This window comes from Anolis carolinensis, chromosome 1 (genome assembly GCF_035594765.1).
Source record: "Anolis carolinensis isolate JA03-04 chromosome 1, rAnoCar3.1.pri, whole genome shotgun sequence".
NCBI lineage: Eukaryota > Metazoa > Chordata > Lepidosauria > Squamata > Dactyloidae > Anolis > Anolis carolinensis.
In genome coordinates this window covers 163829465-163847422 of record NC_085841.1, presented here as the reverse complement: position 1 = coordinate 163847422, position 17958 = coordinate 163829465, and the positions used below count along the sequence as shown (strand labels likewise).

Here is a 17958-nt window from a genome sequence, read left to right as displayed (position 1 = left end):
CCTGGAACTAATTAATTCTCTTTCCCCAAATTAAAGTATAAATAAGTTATAGCATAATTATATCTGGATGAGCAATATTTTCACTCCATTCTGTAGTGCAACTGTAGCTTTTTAGTTCTTGATCTAGTCATGTGGATACGGCCTTGCATGGAGAGATGTACCTTCTTCTGCTCAGATGTGATGTGAAACCTTGACATATTGGAAATTATATTTTCTCTATTTAGGATGGCAGCCTAAATAGCTAGTCAGAGAGGAGGCAGTAGCAAACAATTTGAGTGAGGAACATAGACCTGAGGTGCATCTACATTGTAGAATTAATGTGGTTTGACACTACTTTATTGCCATGGCACCAGCACTCTTTGGGAGAGAGGGCTAAAGACCTTGTAAAGCTACAATTCACATGATATCACAGCATTGAGTATGGCAGTTAAAGCAGTGTCAAACTGCATTAGTTCTACAGTATAGATGCATCTACAAACTCTCTTTTAGGGCTAATGGGCCTTTTAGCCAGCGTTTGCTTGGTTGCCAAAGCATGCATCTCATTACACTATGTAACATGATTTTTGATCCTGGGTTATAAATGTTTCTATTTAGTTCTATCATAAAAACATGGGAAAAGTTTATTAAACTGCAAAAATTTTGTTTTTGTGGGACATTCTGCAGCACATTTTGCTATAGTTTTTCAATGAATATCTCATCGAGTCTCAACCAATTCAACATAATTTGTGACAGCCACAAAAACAAAGTTTCTGGAGTATAACAACTACTTTAAAATAAGTACAGCACAATTAAACAGGAAATAACCCTTTCAAATCAGGAACAGATCCCCCCCCCAAATTTTGTTACATTGTGTGTCCAAGAACTCTTTCCCTAAGACTTAGTAATTTCCCCATCACAATTTCCTCTGTAGGTTTACTCCATGGTGTTGCATTCTTGGAACTATTCTTGAATCTCCACATAAATATTGAAAGGTATTCTGGAAAAAGAGGCACAAGTGAGGTCATTTTACATTTTCCTGCCCTCAGCATTTGCTGGGGTTTGGTTCCAGAACTCTCTGGATTCTAACATCTGTGGATGCTCTATTTCCCATTACATACAATGGGGTAGTAAGATGGCATCCCTACTATAAAATGAAGAGTGCCTTTTAAGGGTCTGTGAAATGGTGGGAGGTTGCAGAAGGGTAATGCTTGGCATGCAGCCAAATTAAGCTTTTTGATTTTTTGTGTGTGAATAATTTGGAACTGTGGTTGTTTGGATCTTTGGATGCAGAACTTGTGGATATGGAGAACCAACAGTACTTCAAAAAGATGTAATTCTAAATACCAGGATGAGGGAATTTGTATCTTCACCGAAGGTGTTGGACTGCTATTCACCCCAGCCAGCATGGCCAGCACTCAAGGATGGCAGGAGTTGCAGTATCTCAGCTGGGCACTTACGTGTTTTAAAAGGCCAATTGCCTGACATATGGATTGTCAACAGTGTTGTGTTTTTGTATGGAATTGCCGTTTGTTGTGTAGCTTCATGCATGTCATCTCATTTTAATATTTGGTTCCCGCTAGCAAAAATAGGCTGCCTATACGACACCAATTTTCATCCGGCTAACGAAAAACATGAAAATTTTCATGCCATTGGCGGCAATGGGAGGGCTTCCGAGGCTCCCCCCTCCCCCCTCAGTTTTTGAGCTAGAGGGGTGAAAATCACCACACACGGAGAGCATTTCGATCCCTTTTAGCCCATCAACTTTTTAAACGTATGGGTCTTCCCCAGAGTACTATTGTTATTATTAACAACACCCATTGGCACACATCAGATGTAATGGGGAGGCACTCCTCTCCCACTCAGGGTCCTATCTTATTTATATTATTATCATTATTATTATTAACATCATTGGTACACATCAGCTGTAATGGGAAAGCAGCCCTCTGTCAGTACCTGCTTATTGTTATGGGGCCAAAATGAAAGGAAAATGAAAGCCAGCATGATGACTGTGCAGCTTTCATTTTCTTGTTGTCTTTCGTTTCCCATGAAAATGTCATCATTCGTTTTATGTAGACGAATGTCCGAAACAAAATGATAGCATGAAGGAAATTTTTTCGTGCACATCTCTAATTTTGTAGATCCCAAATCCACCTTTTAAAGAATGTCACTTCCAACGCACTAGGGAAAAACTGACATTTTGCCAACATATCATGGAGTGACCTTTAAATCAGGACAAACATGAAGTGTTTGGAAATGTCTTTATGAAATTTTAAAAAAAGATTTGGATGGCTTCCATTCGCAGCTAAAGCTGCTTAATCTGAAGTATGGAACATTTTGTTCCAAATACTTATTTTCATAAACTTGAGTTGCGGGCTGACATGGGAAAGGCTGCAAACTTTAGAACATTGTTTCTAACTTGCAGTTGGATTTCACTTCGTGGAATCCCAGCCAGTATCACAAATAATTTAGGATACTGGAAGTGTCAGTCTAACAATATCTAGGGAAGCAAAATTGAAAACCATTATTTTAGAGTGTAAATTGAGGATTCAAAAAAATTAGTTTAGGTTTGTTTCAAAGGTATTGTGGACATCTCGAAATACAAACAATGCAGGGTGCAGAAGACACTATCTGCTGTTTTGCTTTCTGAACTCTGGGGACCCACCAAACTGAAGACAAAAGCATATAAAGCTGTGGTTCCTGAACTTTGGTCTTCCAGATATTTCCCGGGGGGAAACTGGTGCACATTTTTTGCATACAGTATGCAAGCAAATTGCACAAAAAACATTCTTATGTATAAAGTGTTGTATTATCTGCAAAATTCCACTTTAATGCAAAAGTTTTTGTTGCTGCTGTAAAGATCAAAAATGCAAAACATTAAAAATTATCCTAATCTTATCCGCAGAGCTTTTGAAATGCTCTATTTTTACATGCATTAAGTCAAGATTTACTTCTTTACCATAGGCTCATGTAAATGTTAAGAAGTTAATCTCAGCTTCAGTATCTGTAAAAGCATCAACTTTCATGATTCCCTCTTAAAGAACAGTGGTAAGGATGTAGGCAAAATGATGTTTTATTAGTAAAAAGTACTCTCCTAAGTATGACAATGGGTTCATGTAACAGGGAGTGCTTCATATACTTTAATGAGAGTCAGTGCTTGACAAGGTTCAATATGAATGAACTTGGAAAAATCATATAGCAGTTCACTTCACATTCATCTTCTATTATGGTCATCCATCTTCTATTATAGTCAGCCTTACCAATTCACTGTGATTAAGGCATCTGAAAAAGTGGAAAAGCTGCAAATAAAAAGCCACTTAAGAAACTTTCTAAGAATTTCTGGGCCTCTAGTTGATTTTTTTAGCATAAAATTGTGCTGGAAGACCTAGAAATTCCTAGAGAGGTGTTTTTTTCTAGGAATTTAAAAGTCCTCCATCACAACTCCTTTGGGCAGAAGTTGAGCATTCAGATTGAAGACATTACTAGAACATACATGCAAACACAAATTTAAAAAACAGAATGCTATGAATTTGGATATATTTAATGTTCAATAATGTGTTCCTCTGCTGCTGCTAAGACACAGGGGATAACAGCATCATTTATTTTTAAATTGTAAATTGATTCAAAATCTAAATTTCTTGATCTTTAAGCTCATGGTTCAAGCCCAAGAAATGGGAATCTGACTTGAATGGCACTTCCACATGTAGGCAACTTCATAAGGTTTCCAGCAGTACATTTAAAAGTCCTTGTTCCTCCTGTGCTTTCTGGCCCACCTGAGAAAGAGGAAGGAGGTCAGTAGCAAGACGTGAGCATACATCCCCATGCAAAAGGTATGCATAAAGCAAAGATACAAAAATACTATTGACCTCCCACTGATCTCAATGGAGAGAGAAAACAACACATTCAGGGTGGTTTCCCACAATACAGCATAATAACTAGGGCTCTCTTCCTCCTTGTTTTATCCCCATCTCCTAGGTATAGCAGTGTGGTGACAGAAGAGGCAACTGGACATCCCCTGGCAAAGATGTAAGGAAAGCGTGGCTCTCCCCACTGCACTTTGCCTTCCTTTTGAGTGGAAAGAGCATTGCCTTTTCTCTCAGTGCAGTGTTGAGAATCCCCATCTTACTTCCGCCTCCACTGCTTGTGCTATTTCCCATCATCCTCACGTTCTATGCCATCAGGAGGAGGGTAATGGTGCTATTGCTGCTTTTGCTTTACTCATGTCTTTCTAAGGAACAGGGCTTTTCTTCCATCAACCTCTGTATGTGGGAGCATTAGAAACAGGAGATGTCAACTCCTACCATGATGGCAAATTGCTTTTTCATGGTGCTGAAATCTGATAGTGGCCTTTTTGTTGTTCTCTGCAAATATTAGGGAGACTAAAAGACTATGAAAATGTAGCTTGGGAGCCTCATACCCACCAAGACTGCACACTCCTCACTTTTCATGTGGGTGTTGCTTTCACCCCTCTTTCTCTTATACGCACAGACATTTACATCATTATATAGACATTAAACACAAAGATAGATTGAATGTAGATATAAAATGCATTTTATTTTTAAAATAAGACAGTTCCCAAGCTTCTCAAGATTGTGTTGTTTGTGGAGGAAAAGAGGAATTTCAGTACAAACCAACAGGAAGCAGGCAACTTCCCCTCAAACAACTTAGTAGTACAGACCCAAAACCATGTACATACTTGCATTTATTGAACTTTTATAGAATCAGCTTTGTACAGCAGTGACAAGATTTGTATCATACACGCTATTGTTTCAATGGTTGATTTGCAATAGCAGGAAAAATAAATATTTATTATTATTTTTATTATGTATTTAACACTTTAGCAAAAAGTTGCAGAGTTCACTCTCATTACTTGCTATTGTAGAGGTATGGGTAACAACATGCAAACGTACATACAAGACAAAATACTCATCATAATTCCTTAATAATTTATATACAGTGTACATTAGCCAAACTGAGATTCTATTACATTCTGAAAATGAAGTTCACTTTTTTTCTTTTTTCAAATGCACTTGCTAGTGGCTAGAAGTAAAGAATGAAATGACAAAATCTCATGTAGCTACATCTACACACAGAGGCTTGTGGTTTTTCAGCAAAGATTGAAGTGTTTTCAGGCAGTCCTTGCCACCCTTGTTCCATGTAGCACCACAAGGGAACAAGATCCACCAGAGACATCCAAAGCGTCATGCATTTACTGGCTTTTGTATTGTGCATTTAACATTTAACAACAATGATACAATTTTTCAACTTCAGAGTCACACCCTTGCAATTTGGCTTATACTGATTTACGACATTTTGAGCTTAAGCAAAATTCAGATACTAAAAAAGGAGAAGGGGTGCTATTCACTTGTAGGTTGCTAAACAGAGATTACACCATTCATCATTACATCTGGCAAAATAAACACAAGACAAAGGCAGCTTAACAGCAACAGGATTTTTTTAAAAAATGAAAAGACTAATTGTGATATTGCAATATGCTGGCATGCATCTGTATAGGTGTACGGATCAGTGCAAACGCGTGAACTTGAGGTACCTTTTCATCGGACCAAATATGATTTTATACAGTACAGTTTGCTCCAATGGTGCTGCAACCTAATCAATTAAACAGTGATATTTGGCAATTTACATCCTGGCGACTTAAGAAAGTATTGCACTTCAGACTGCACAGAAACTAGGTGCGTTTGTTACATACAGTACACAGATTCCATCTGAAAGTGGTCAGCTCTGAATATATAACAGCTGCAGACAAGAACAGAATAATTACAACTGGCCAAGCATTTGCGCTGGATCTAGCAATGACTGAATATCCTACAGTGGGTCAGACATTATTGCTTAATTTTGGATGCAAGAAGAGTGAGGCGTTACTAGCATTCTTCAGTGGAAACAAATGAACACACACACAACAGCAGCATTTCTTACTGCTTAAGAGTCCACCAGAAACTAACTGCTTGTACTTTCAATCCTTCTTGGTCTTGTGGGATCATTACTAACACATTTACACAGACCTTGACTACTGAAGTGGCTAAGAGTGGGACAAACACAGCTTTTCAGTTCTGGTACCTCCTTCTTCAGACGTTCTAGCTGCTCTGTCTGGAATACATTTGGTTGTTCAGGCATCCAGTCATAAATCCTAAGAAGAAACGTATTTAATGTAAAGCCAAACTATAGCAAAGTGATATTTAAGTAGTGTAACAAAAGTTGAATGCCACAAAAGTTCTTTTCAAGTATAAGCATAGTTTACATTGCAAATAACTTTAACTGGAAATATTCTTGTATTCTCAAATGCATTAAAGTGATAATTCAGATGTAAGCCAGCCTGCAACTAGTATGTCACCAAGTTTTGAGATATTTGAGCAAATAGTTACAGACTAACAAAAACTTCTGGCATCTCATATTTCTAGCAGTTAGACATTACAATGTTATACTGCTATTCAGCTTTCAGAGTACATGCATCCAAACAAGGTACAGACATTACCTACTATTTCCATGCCATGCTATATAGTTTCATTGTTTTAGATATATGAGCAACTCCAAAACTTTGCTTCCACATCAAAAGCGTTCAAAAATATCAAAAGGAATAATAAAAAGCTGAGTGGGAAGAAAGCATCATGACTCCCCCATGGACTGCTTAAATGCTTTTTAAAAAGCCATTCTAGAAAGCAAGTACAAACCTGTCACATCATTTGGAAAAGGAGGATCTGGTGAATGTCTAGAAGAAGAGGAATTCAGTCATCAGGGACTAAACTAGTTACTTCCCTATTTAGAGACCCTGTTCAAGAAGTGATTACTGAGTTAATTTTGGTCAGAAACAGGAATGGGAAGTGTGTACCCTTCCAGATGCTGCTGGACTGGAACACCCAACATTTCAGGCTGTTGACTATTTTGATCATGACAAATGGGACTTAGAACTCATTATCTTCCAAGGGCTAGTTTTATATCCTAATTGTGGTCATTGCCAACACCTTACAGATGTTCTTTATCCTCAGGGTAGAAGTATGACTCTCTAGAGCCGAGCTTTCCAAACTGTGTATCGTGACACTTTCAAGTGTGTCGGCTGTACTGAATAGGTATGTTGCATGAACGTAATGAGAAATCGCTGAGTCTTTGTTAAATAAATATATTTTTTAAAATACAAGTGAAAGATTTTCATGAGTTATATTGCATCCCCATACATTTCATTATGACAATTTATGTACATGACTGTATAACTTACAAAGGGATGGCTTAACTGAAGTACTATGTCGCAAAATAATGCATGTCTAAAAAATGTGCCACCAACATTAAATGTTTGGAAAGCAGTACTTCAGATGTTGCTTAACAACTTCGAACAGCCACATACAACTTTGTTAACCCAGGAAAATCCGGCACACTCCGCATCCATAATGCATGGTGTTCTTCAGGTCCCCCGAGCCTCATCATAATAGCCATTGCTCACATTTCAGAAGGCATTTTATTATGACCAGCATGGCCTGGCTGACCATCCACTAGCTAATCTCCTCAAAGACGGGAAATTTGCTTTCAACACACCTACTGGAGGACCTGCTAACCAAATTATATATGTACTTTTTGCCAGCATATCCTCTGTAAAGTCTATGCAGCTGCCATAGTTTGCAGGCTGTGTCCAACTGCTCTTCTTTTTTTCCAATCCTCCTCCCACTCACCTACCGCAAATGTATGGTAGTTCTTACAACTTATTAGTTTGAATACCACCAACTTTTGAAGTCATGTCATGTTCAATATAAAGAAGAAAACACAGAACATGAAACAAATCTCAAGTAGTTTTATTAGTTCCATAAATAAATAATAATAATTTTATTTTTATACCCCGCCCCATCTCCCCGAAGGGACTCGGGGCGGCTTACATGGGGCCAAGCCTGGACATCAACAATATAAAAACAAAGCAATAAACAAATGAATAAACAATAAAAATAAAACAGATCATAAAAATCACATACGAAGCTATAATAAAATCTCGGGTTGGCTCCAAAAGGAACTGGGCAGAAAGTTCAAATTATGTCGGTATCATCAGGGAGGGGTGGTTACCCAAGCTATAATTCCCATTAAAGTGCTGGGGAAGGCGTACACAAGGGACTATTTCTAGCTGACAACAGGTCGATCCTACTAAGGAGATCAGTTGCCAAAGGCCTGTTGGAAGAGCCAAGTTTTCAGGCTCTTCCGAAAGGTGAGGAGGGTAGGGGCCTGCCTAATCTCCCTGGGGAGCGAGTTCCAGAGCCGGGGGGCCACGACAGAGAAGGCCCTCTCCCTCGTCCCCACCAACCGCAACTGCGAGGGTGGTGGGAGCAAGAGGAGGGCCTCCCCTGACGAGCGAAGAGATCGTGCAGGTTCATAGGGGGAAATGTGGTCACGAAGGTAGGTGGGTCCCAAACCATTTAGGGCTTTGTAGGCAATGACCTGTACCTTGAATTGGACTCGGAAAATAAACGGCAGCCAATGGAGCTCCTTGAACAGGGGAGTTGAACGCGCCCTGTAATTTGCTCCAGTTAGAAACCTGGCTGCCGAGCGTTGTACTAGTTGCAGTTTCCAGGCCATCTTCAAAGGCAGCCCCACGTAGAGCGCATTGCAATAATTAAGTCTAGAGGTAACTAAGCCATGGACCACCATGGTCAGATCTGACTTCTTGAGGTACGGTCGCAGCTGGCGCACAAGTTTTAATTGTGCAAAGGCCCTCCCAGCCACAGCCGACACCTGAGCATCAAGTGTCAGCGCCGGGTCCAGGAGGACCCCCAAGCTGCGGACCTGCGCCTTCAGGGGGAGTGCAAGCACAGGTTGCCACCTGTCAAGCACAGGTTGCCACCCAATACCCCGATCAGATGTACGACTGACCTGGAGGACCTCTGTCTTGTCAGGATTAAGTTTCAGCTTGTTCGCCCTCATCCAGACCAACATAGCGGCCAGTCACTGGTCCAGTATCCGAGGGGCTTCCTTGGATTTAGGTGGAAAAGAGTAGTAGAGTTGGGTGTCATCCGCACAGAGATGGCACCGAACTCCAAAACTCCAGATGACCTCACCCAGCGGTTTCATGTAGATATTAAAAAGCATGGGGGACAAAATAGAACCTTGCGGGACCCCACAGGTCAATGGCCAGGGGTCCGAGCAGGAGTCCCCCAGCTTCACCATCTGAGAACGACCCTCCAGGAAGGACTGGAGCCACTGTAGAGCAGTACCCCCAAGACCCATCCCGGAGAGCCGTCCCAGAAGGATACCATGGTCGATGGTATCGAAAGCCGCTGAGATGTCCAAGAGAACCAGCAGGGTCACACTCCCCCTATCCAGTTCTCTGCGGAGGTCATCCACCAAGGCGACCAAAGCCGTCTCGGTACTGTAGCCGGGTCTGAAGCCAGACTGCAATTGGTCCAGAAAATCAGTATCTTCCAGGAATCCCTGGAGCTGAGAAGCAACCACCCGCTCCAAGACCTTGCCCAAGAAAGGAAGGTTAGAGATTGGTCTGTAATTACTTAGATTGGTCGAATCCAGAGAAACCTTCTTCAAGACAGGCCTCACTATTGCTTGTTTTAGGGAAGACGGAAATTTACCCTGTGCCAAAGAGGCATTAATTATCCTTACAAACCAGTCTACTAACCCACCACTGGCCTGGTTTAAAAGCCAGGATGGGCAAGGGTCAAGGGCACAGGTGGTCTCCCTCACCGCTCCAAGGATTCTGTCCATGTCATCAGGCTGCACAAGCTGAAATGCATCCCACAAGCTCGAACAGACAGATGCCTCGGTTACCTCCCCTGGCATTGCAACAAGGCCGGCATCCAAGTCGGAACGAATCTGAGCGACTTTGTCTGCAATGTGGTGAGCGAACTCTCTACACCGAGTTGCCGAATTGTCAGGTGCCCCCCCCAGCCTCAGGAGGGTGGAGAAGCTCCCTAACAACCCGAAACAGCTCTGAAGATCTATTTGTTGCAGACGCGATGCGGGCAGTCGAGAAAACCTTCCTGGCTGCCCGCAACGCCGCGGAATAGGCCCTAATAGCGGCTCTAGACCATGCTCGGTCAGAGACATCACGAGTTGTCCGCCAGCGGCACTCTAATCTCCTTCTAACGCGTTTCTTCTCTGCCAGCTCCCCAGTAAACAAGGGGCTGGGGCAACTCCACGCAGCGAGAGGGGACGTTTGGGGGCGATTGTGTCTATTGCCCTGGTCATCTCGCTATTATAGCGGTCGACCAAGGCATCGACAGGATCGTCAGCCTCCCTGACAGGCAGATCCCCAAGAGACCTCAGGAATCCATCAGGATCCATAAGCCTCCTGGGGCGGACCATCTTAATGGCCCCCCACCCCTGCGGAGGTCTGAGGACACGGTGAGTCTTAAACTGATCAGATAATGGTCGGACCATGACAATGGAAGAATAATTTGCTCTTCCGCCCCGACCAAACCGTCGCCCGCAACAAAAACCAGGTCGAGTGTATGTCCAGCTTGATGAGTGGGACCCAATATTACTTGGGACAGTCCCATGGTCGTCATGGCGGCCATGAATTCTTGCGCTGCTCCTGTCAAGGTGGCCTCAGCATGAATGTTGAAGTCGCCCAGCACTATCAGGCGCTGGGAACCCAACTCCATGCTAGAGACCACCTCTTCTAGCTCAGACAGGGAGACTGCTGTGTCGCGGGGTGGATGGTACACCAGTAGAATCCCCAAACTGTCCCGGGTACCCACCTTCAAGTGGAGACACTCAAACCCAGCAGATTGCAGAATGGCGCATCTGACCAGGGCGATGGACTGCCGAAAGATCACCGCAACCCCACCTCCCCTCCCTCCAGGCCTGGCCTGCTGATGCACCCTGAAACCTGGAGGACAAAGCTAGATAAGACTTACCCCACCTAGCTCATCCAACCAGGTCTCGGTGATGCATGCATTACATTTGAATTCATCTAATATGTCTTGTTAACAGGCAATTTAAAACAGAATTCTATACTTTTTTCCTGTAGGAGAGTTTAATTGGCAGGTGCTATTTATTGCTTAAAGTGATCTATTTTTATTATCTTACTTTTATGTTTTGATTACAATTTGCCCTGCATGTAGTATCAGTTGGCTAGAATGTTATTTTTAATGGTTCAGTAAATATTTACCGTATATGCTCAAATATAAGTCAATTTTTTAACTCTTTTGGGGGGCTGAAAAAGCCCCCCTCGGCCTATATTCGAGTGAAGGTCTTCTGCCCTGGTGAGGCAGTGGAGTCCCCAGCCCTGCTTTCACCTCCGTGGCCTCATGGCGAGGCCTCTGCTCGCGGCTAGGCAAGGCCTCCACTTGAGGAGGTGAGGCAGTGGAGTCCCTTGCTTTGCCTTCGCCTCTGCATCCTTGCCTTCGCAGCCTCTTGGGCGAGGCGAGGCCTCTGCTTGCAGCAAGGCAAGGCAAGGCCTCCACTCATGGAGGTGAGGCAGCAGAGTCCCTGGCTTTGCTTTCGTCTCTGCGTCCGCTGTGAACAGAGGCCTCACCGTAAGCGGAGAATGCAGTAGACGCAGCGGAGGAGGAGGCAGAGGCAAGGCCAGGACCAGGAGATGCTTTGATTGTGCCTTTGTTGCACAAAGGCTTCATGAAGGCAGAAGGGGGTTAGATTAGATAACCCAAGGGGTCTCTTCCAATTCTCTTTATTATTGTCGTTATTGTTGTTGAAGCTGGATGGCCATCTGTCAGGGATGCTTTGTGCTTTTGCTATATGAAAGCTGCATGACGGCAGAAGGGGGTTAGACTAGATGGTCCAAGGGATCTCTTCCAACTCTATTATTATTATTATTATTATTATTATTATTATTATTATTATTATTATAGCTGGATGGCCATCTGTCAGGGGTGCTTTGATTGTGTTTTTGCTGCACGAAGGCAGTTGGACTAGATGGTCTTTAGTGATCCTTTCCAACTCTATTATTATTATTATTATTATTATTAAGCCTCGATGGCCATCTGTCGGGGTACTTTGTTCTTTCCCTGCATGAAAGCAGAATGTAGGGGTTGGACTAGATGGCCTGTACAGGTCCTTTCCAACTCTAGGATTCTATGAAAGGAGCCTTAGTCAACCACGAGGTGAACACAAGCCAACAGTGTGATGCTGCAGCTGAGAAGGCCAATGCCGTTCTAGGCTCTGTCAATAGGAGAAGCCTGAAAGAAGGTGAAAGGGAACTGATACAATACTTTTCCTCGGCTGGTTTTTTAATTGCTTTTAATGATAATTATTTAATGCAAATGTTTATTTTAACATACTGTACAATGTTTAGTATTGTCTTCTGTTTAATTTTTATGGTTTTTTGTCCATATAGGCATTGAATGTTTGTTTGTTACTATGTTGGAAGTCGCACTGAGTCCCCATGGGGAAATAGGGCGGGGTACAAATAAATTATTATTATTATTAAGTTATTTTTGATACCATATTGTTTTTGTTAACCCTCCTTTTCCACTTACAGAGCTAGTTTACTGTTTTTCTTTGAAATACGGAAAATATTCAAAAACATTTAATCTACTGATGCCTCAATTAATGTAATGTTATTCGTATCTATTTTTATTTTTGAAATTTACCAGTAGCTGCTGCATTTCCCACCCTCAGCTTATACACAAGTCAATTTCCCAGTTTTTTGTGGTAAAATTAGGTGCTTTGGCTTATATTCGGGTCAGCTTATACTCGAGTATTTACGGTATCTTACCAATGAACCGAGTACTGACCCCACCCACCTGTGATCATTGTGCAAGGAGCAAATTAAATGAATAATAGTAAATGAAAAAAATTAATACAATTTCTGCTTTTCCCTACAGGAAAAAGGTGGTTCTCCAGACGGAACAACTTTAATTCAGAGACCGACATATGAAAGGGTGCAAGTATAAGCTGCCTTTTCTAATTGCCGCACATGCCTCAAGCAGCTCTTGAAAATGTTCCTGAGGTTAAGGAGAACCCTGAGAGGAAGAAAGGCTGTTGCCCAGGAGAAGGAGTAGGAAGCGTAAAAGCGCAGACAGCCAAGGAAAAACATCTGCCATTTGTGAAGTCAGCTTTCCACCTATCCCCTTTCTTGAGACAGATTTATAGATGCGAAATACCCATAACGATATGGCATTCAAGATATGTATCACCAATTAGAATATTGGAGCCCCTGGTGGCACAGTGGGTTAAACACTTTTGCCGGCAGGACTGCTGACTGACAGGTCCCCAGTTCGAATTCGGGGAGAGCGGGTTGGCTCCTTCTGTCAGCTCCAACTCCCTATGCGGGGACAAGAAAGAAACCTCCCACAGGATGATAAAACATCAAGCATCCAGGCGTCCCCTGGGCAAGGTCCTTGCAGCCGGCCAATTCTCTTACACCAGAAGCGACTTCCAGTTTCTCAAGTCGCTCCTGACACAAAAAAAGTAAGAATATCAATATATAAACATCGTTATTTATATATGACTGCTTCATTTTTGAAAAAAAACGAAGGCAAATAAATTGAGCATGCAAAGGTATGCTTTAGCTACCACTGAAATGATAAAGTAATAAAAGTAATTTGTGAAGCTCTTATTCCAGAGTAAGTCTTGAATCTAAACACATAATTAATGCTTTCTACTAAAGGTATACAAATGTAATAATACCTGTCATACACCAGACCATGAACTCCCAATTCCCTCAATTTCCTTCTGTTCTCCGGCTCGTTTGCTTCATCACCCCAGCAAAAGACAACTAAGCCTTTAGAGATGGCAGCATCGACAAAGGATGGGCACTTTAGCAATTCTTCAGTATGTGCATTAATGCCCTGAAAAAGAAATAGAAAACATTTAAGCTTATTAAGCAAACATGATTGAGACACTAACAAATTCAAAGATCAGTCTTTCAAATGAGCATGTGGTTCTGCTTAACATATCTTATGGCCATCAATACCACACTATAATGCACTCATCAATTGCTTTATAGTAAAAAACCTGATACAGTAATGAAAACAAATTGTTTACCCCTGCAACTGAGGTTTCTTTAATAACAATGACAACAACAACCATTTATTTATTACTTGCTTCTTCTTGTGGCTCAAGACAGGGACAACATAACCAAAATAGTGAGATAAAACGAAACACTATTAAGATACATATAATAAATATAAAATATATTATCTAAATCTAAATCTAATCTAAATCTAATCTAATCTAAATCCATAATAAAAGCGAAAACCCGTATGTGTGTATGTGGCATGGATGTCTGCTCACACAGACAGCCTCCGACCTCCACAAACAGGCTATAGTTCCCGGGGTTAAGAATCTACTCAAGTCACTCTTTTCCACTGACATTGCGGTTACAGCGAGCACCATGAACATGCAGTCCAACCCCTGCCAATGTCCTTCCCAAACACTACAGCCCACCACCCAAGGAATGCTTTCGTTTGGGGACCATTTCATCCTAGATTTTGCTTTTTCTTCCACCACAGGCAGGCATCCCAGGGTTCTCCATTGCTGTGGAATTTGCATGACCCCACCTACTGCCCTTTCCTTTCCAATCTCTCTGCATAACAAACAGAGCAGAACTGAGCTGCAACTAAACTTATTGGAGGAGTTTAGGGATTGACTCCACATGGTGGAAGTTGTAGTTCACACTGGCTTCCGATTGAGTACCGGATTACTTTCAAGGTGTTGGTACTAACTTTCACGGCCTTACATGGTCTGGGGCCGGCGTACCTGAAGGCCCGCTTATCCCCTTATCAACCCCAGAGATTAGTTCGGTCTAAAGACCAAAATTTGTTTGAAGTCCCTAACATCCGGGACTTCTACTAGGCAGAGAGCCTTCTCGATTGTAGCCCCTTATCTGTGGAATGCCTTGCCAGTTGAAATTCGAATTACCCGAGACCTACGTGCCTTTCGGAACGCCTGTAAAACCTTTCTCTTCCGACAAGCCTTCGAAGGGTGAAAACTTGGGGCTATGTCCGTTCTTATTGTTATCTAAAGCTAACTGTATTGTTTTATCTTTTTTGTAAACTGCTCCGAGCCAAATTGGGAGTAGCGGTATACAAGTCCAATAAATAAATAAATAAGTAAAAGAGAAAAAGAAAGCTCTGAAATGACAGATCAAAAGAGGAACAGAAAATTCAATATATAGCTTAGTCAATGGAAAATATAAAAGAACTGAGGTAAAGCTCTGACATTAACCATAATTAATGGTTAATTAATTATTAACTTGTGGCTCCCACAAAAAGCTTCAAACATTCTGTGCAGATGCAGGAAAAAAAACCTACATGTTGACCCCATGAAGAATTATTTAATTTATTATGTAATGGTCTGATGCACCAACTTACCAGCAGATTTTCAAACAGTGCAAAACTTGTGGCAATAGCTGTTGTACGGCACCGGAGATCCATCAGTTCTGGGTAAGCTTCACATTTTCCTTGAGTTAGAAACAAGATGGGGTACTTATTTTGTTTATGCCTCACCCTGCAAAGTAATTACAACTAAGTTACAATTCTGTCAGGGGAAAAATCTTCCATGTTCTTTTAATACGGACAGAAGATCACATTTTTTCTAAACTCAACAGTTTACTTGCAAACATAAGAGTAGTTCAACAACATTGTGCTAATTGTTTTAGAATGCATGAGTTGCCTCATACTGAAAGCCTATGTTACATTAATTTTCTCCCACCCGGGGAGAGCACGGATGAGCTCCCTCTATCAGCTCCAGCTCCATGCGGGGACATGACAGAAGCCTCCCACAAGGTGATAAAAACATCAAAACATCCGAGCGTCCCCTGGGCAATGTCCTTGCAGACGGCCAATTCTCTCACACCAGAAGCAACTTGCAGTTTCTCAAGTCGCTCCTGACACACACAAAAAAAAATTTCTTAGAACGGCGAAAAAGAGTTACGTCATCTGAGGTCTCCCTTCCTTACAGCTTTTCTTCTTCATGAAAGTTTGATGGACATTTAAAACAGTTCAGAGAAAAACATTATAGTAGACTGGATGCAAATCAAAACTATTTGCAAGTAATTACACTAATTACACAGTTCAGACTATACATGTACAGCCCCTTGGCTCTTTAGCAGAGGTTGGAGATTCACAAGAAGCTTTGCTTGTAGGTATGATTCTTCTTAACTTTAATGGATTCTGGCTCTGTTTGTTTGTTTGTTTTTTGAATTAATGGACAAATGAAGCAAGTCATCACTATGCTGACCATGCTTTGTTGCTTAAGCATGAACATGCTTTACCTTCTCTATTTCTGCATTGTTTTATCTCCTTCGCCTTTTGTTATCTCCTATTTTACACTGCAGAAGGCATTAGGGGAAATAAGTCAGAGTTCATAAGGCCGCAAAAAAAATGAGGTCAGAGTGTGATTTGTGGTTAGTTAGTTAGTTAACCACGGCTGTAAAGGCCCAATTCTGCCAAATTTCAATTAAAAACACTTTAGATTATCATGATGTGTAAAGACAGTTGTTATCTCTCATAACATCATAACAAATAATGGTTTCTATTACTTTCCAGTCCTTTAAAACTTTAAGGAACCTGTACTTTGAGGATACTAATGAACTGCATACAAACTTCAAAATGTTACATTTATATTTCTATTCATTTTCTTGGTTATGTGCAAACCTTCCCATGTCAGTAGATTACTTAGAATAAAACATAAATTCTCCAGTTTAAAAATATATCTCTCCAAAATGATATTGAAAATTATTTCCATTTGCTCACATTGTACATATATCTGCATCAAATGAAGAAAACACAACTCTCCTACTTCCAGCCTTAAGCAGAACAGTTTTCAAAATTATGTCTAAGTAGAGGTTCATGTCAAAGTAGGTTGAAAGGTTTCCATCCCATATACCATCCTGCCAAAAAAACAAAGCCACATAAGTAATGTTGCATCTATATTGAATAGAATGCATCTATTTTAAGGAATTGTTATTTTAGAATTCATTATATAGCCACACTTTGTAGATTCAGAAAACTATGTCACAATCATAAAGGCAGTTCTACTTGCATTAACAATGGGAGAACAGAGGAAAGCAAGGTAGAAACAGAATAGAGAAATCAGGTTCTATACTATAAACACTGGTGTTAAGTCCTAAGACTCATTTCTCATGTACTGCCTAAACTACAGCATGTGTTCAGAACGTTGTTTCTTACCCTTTGCTGGCAGATCCATTTAATTTCTATGTTAAACCCAACATCTTCAGGAATAGATTCTAAGACCTACGTAGAAAGGCATACATGATGTTATAAAAAAAACACTGGCAAAACTAAGCATTAATGTCCAAGAAAAATGTGTGCTCCTTATGTTTAGGAGTGACATCAGTACTATGGGACTGCATCTTTGCATTTTTTGACATAGTTAGGTCTGCAGGCATGTGTTTGGGGAAATTTTATACCAAAAATTAACAAAGGTTTTCAGGGGACTTCATAAGCTGCAAAAGTAAAGTCTAGGAGTCAACTTGCAGCTTGCAGGCCATAGTTTCGCCATCCTTGCTCTAGAATTCCTCTTTGCAGGTTCTGTTTTAATACTGCTGCTATTCTATTTCACTGCTCACTTTACACTAAATGCTACACAGGAAACTTCTAAGGATGGAAACGCCATACTGCCTCTCCAGAATCCTTTAGGAGCTCTGCTCCCCTCAATCCCATAGCTGCTACCCAGTAATGGCAGTAGAAGTATATGGTGATCATGGTTTTCTCCTCTGCTAAAGAGACAGCATTTATACAATATAATTTACAATAATATATAATATTATAATATATTGTATATGCATATAATATTAATAATATTATTTTGTAATACAATATAACACTAATAATACAATATAATAATATTAATTATATATTAAATATTACATGTAATATTATTAATAATATTACATTATATAGATATAGTACAATATGGTAATTTATTGCCAGTATTGTGCTATGCTAATGATATAAAATTGTATGTAAATTTAATTTGTAAGCTGCTCTGAGTCCCCTTCGGGGTGAGAAGGACGGGATATAAATGTATTAAATAAATAAATAAATAAATAGT

General features: G+C 40.9%; 1 protein-coding gene across 4 annotated transcripts in view; it reads right to left on the bottom strand.

Annotated features, from left to right (window-relative positions):
- Positions 1–4509: 4509 nt before the first annotated feature.
- The window catches only part of gpcpd1 (glycerophosphocholine phosphodiesterase 1), a 61641-nt gene continuing 48192 nt past the window's right edge, over positions 4510–17958 (bottom strand). For 3 of the 4 annotated variants that reach the window (XM_062957936.1, XM_003215279.4, XM_062957949.1), the window contains 5 exons: positions 17073–17138; positions 16638–16774; positions 15255–15390; positions 13570–13730; positions 4510–6124 (listed from right to left, as the gene is read on the bottom strand). In XM_062957936.1, coding sequence (XP_062814006.1) covers positions 5935–6124; positions 13570–13730; positions 15255–15390; positions 16638–16774; positions 17073–17138 — 690 coding nt within the window. In that variant the 3' untranslated portion in view covers positions 4510–5934. Of the gene's footprint in view, positions 6125–6665; positions 6704–13569; positions 13731–15254; positions 15391–16637; positions 16775–17072; positions 17139–17958 lie in introns of all 4 variants that reach the window. The other variant, XM_062957948.1, reaches the window with a different exon arrangement.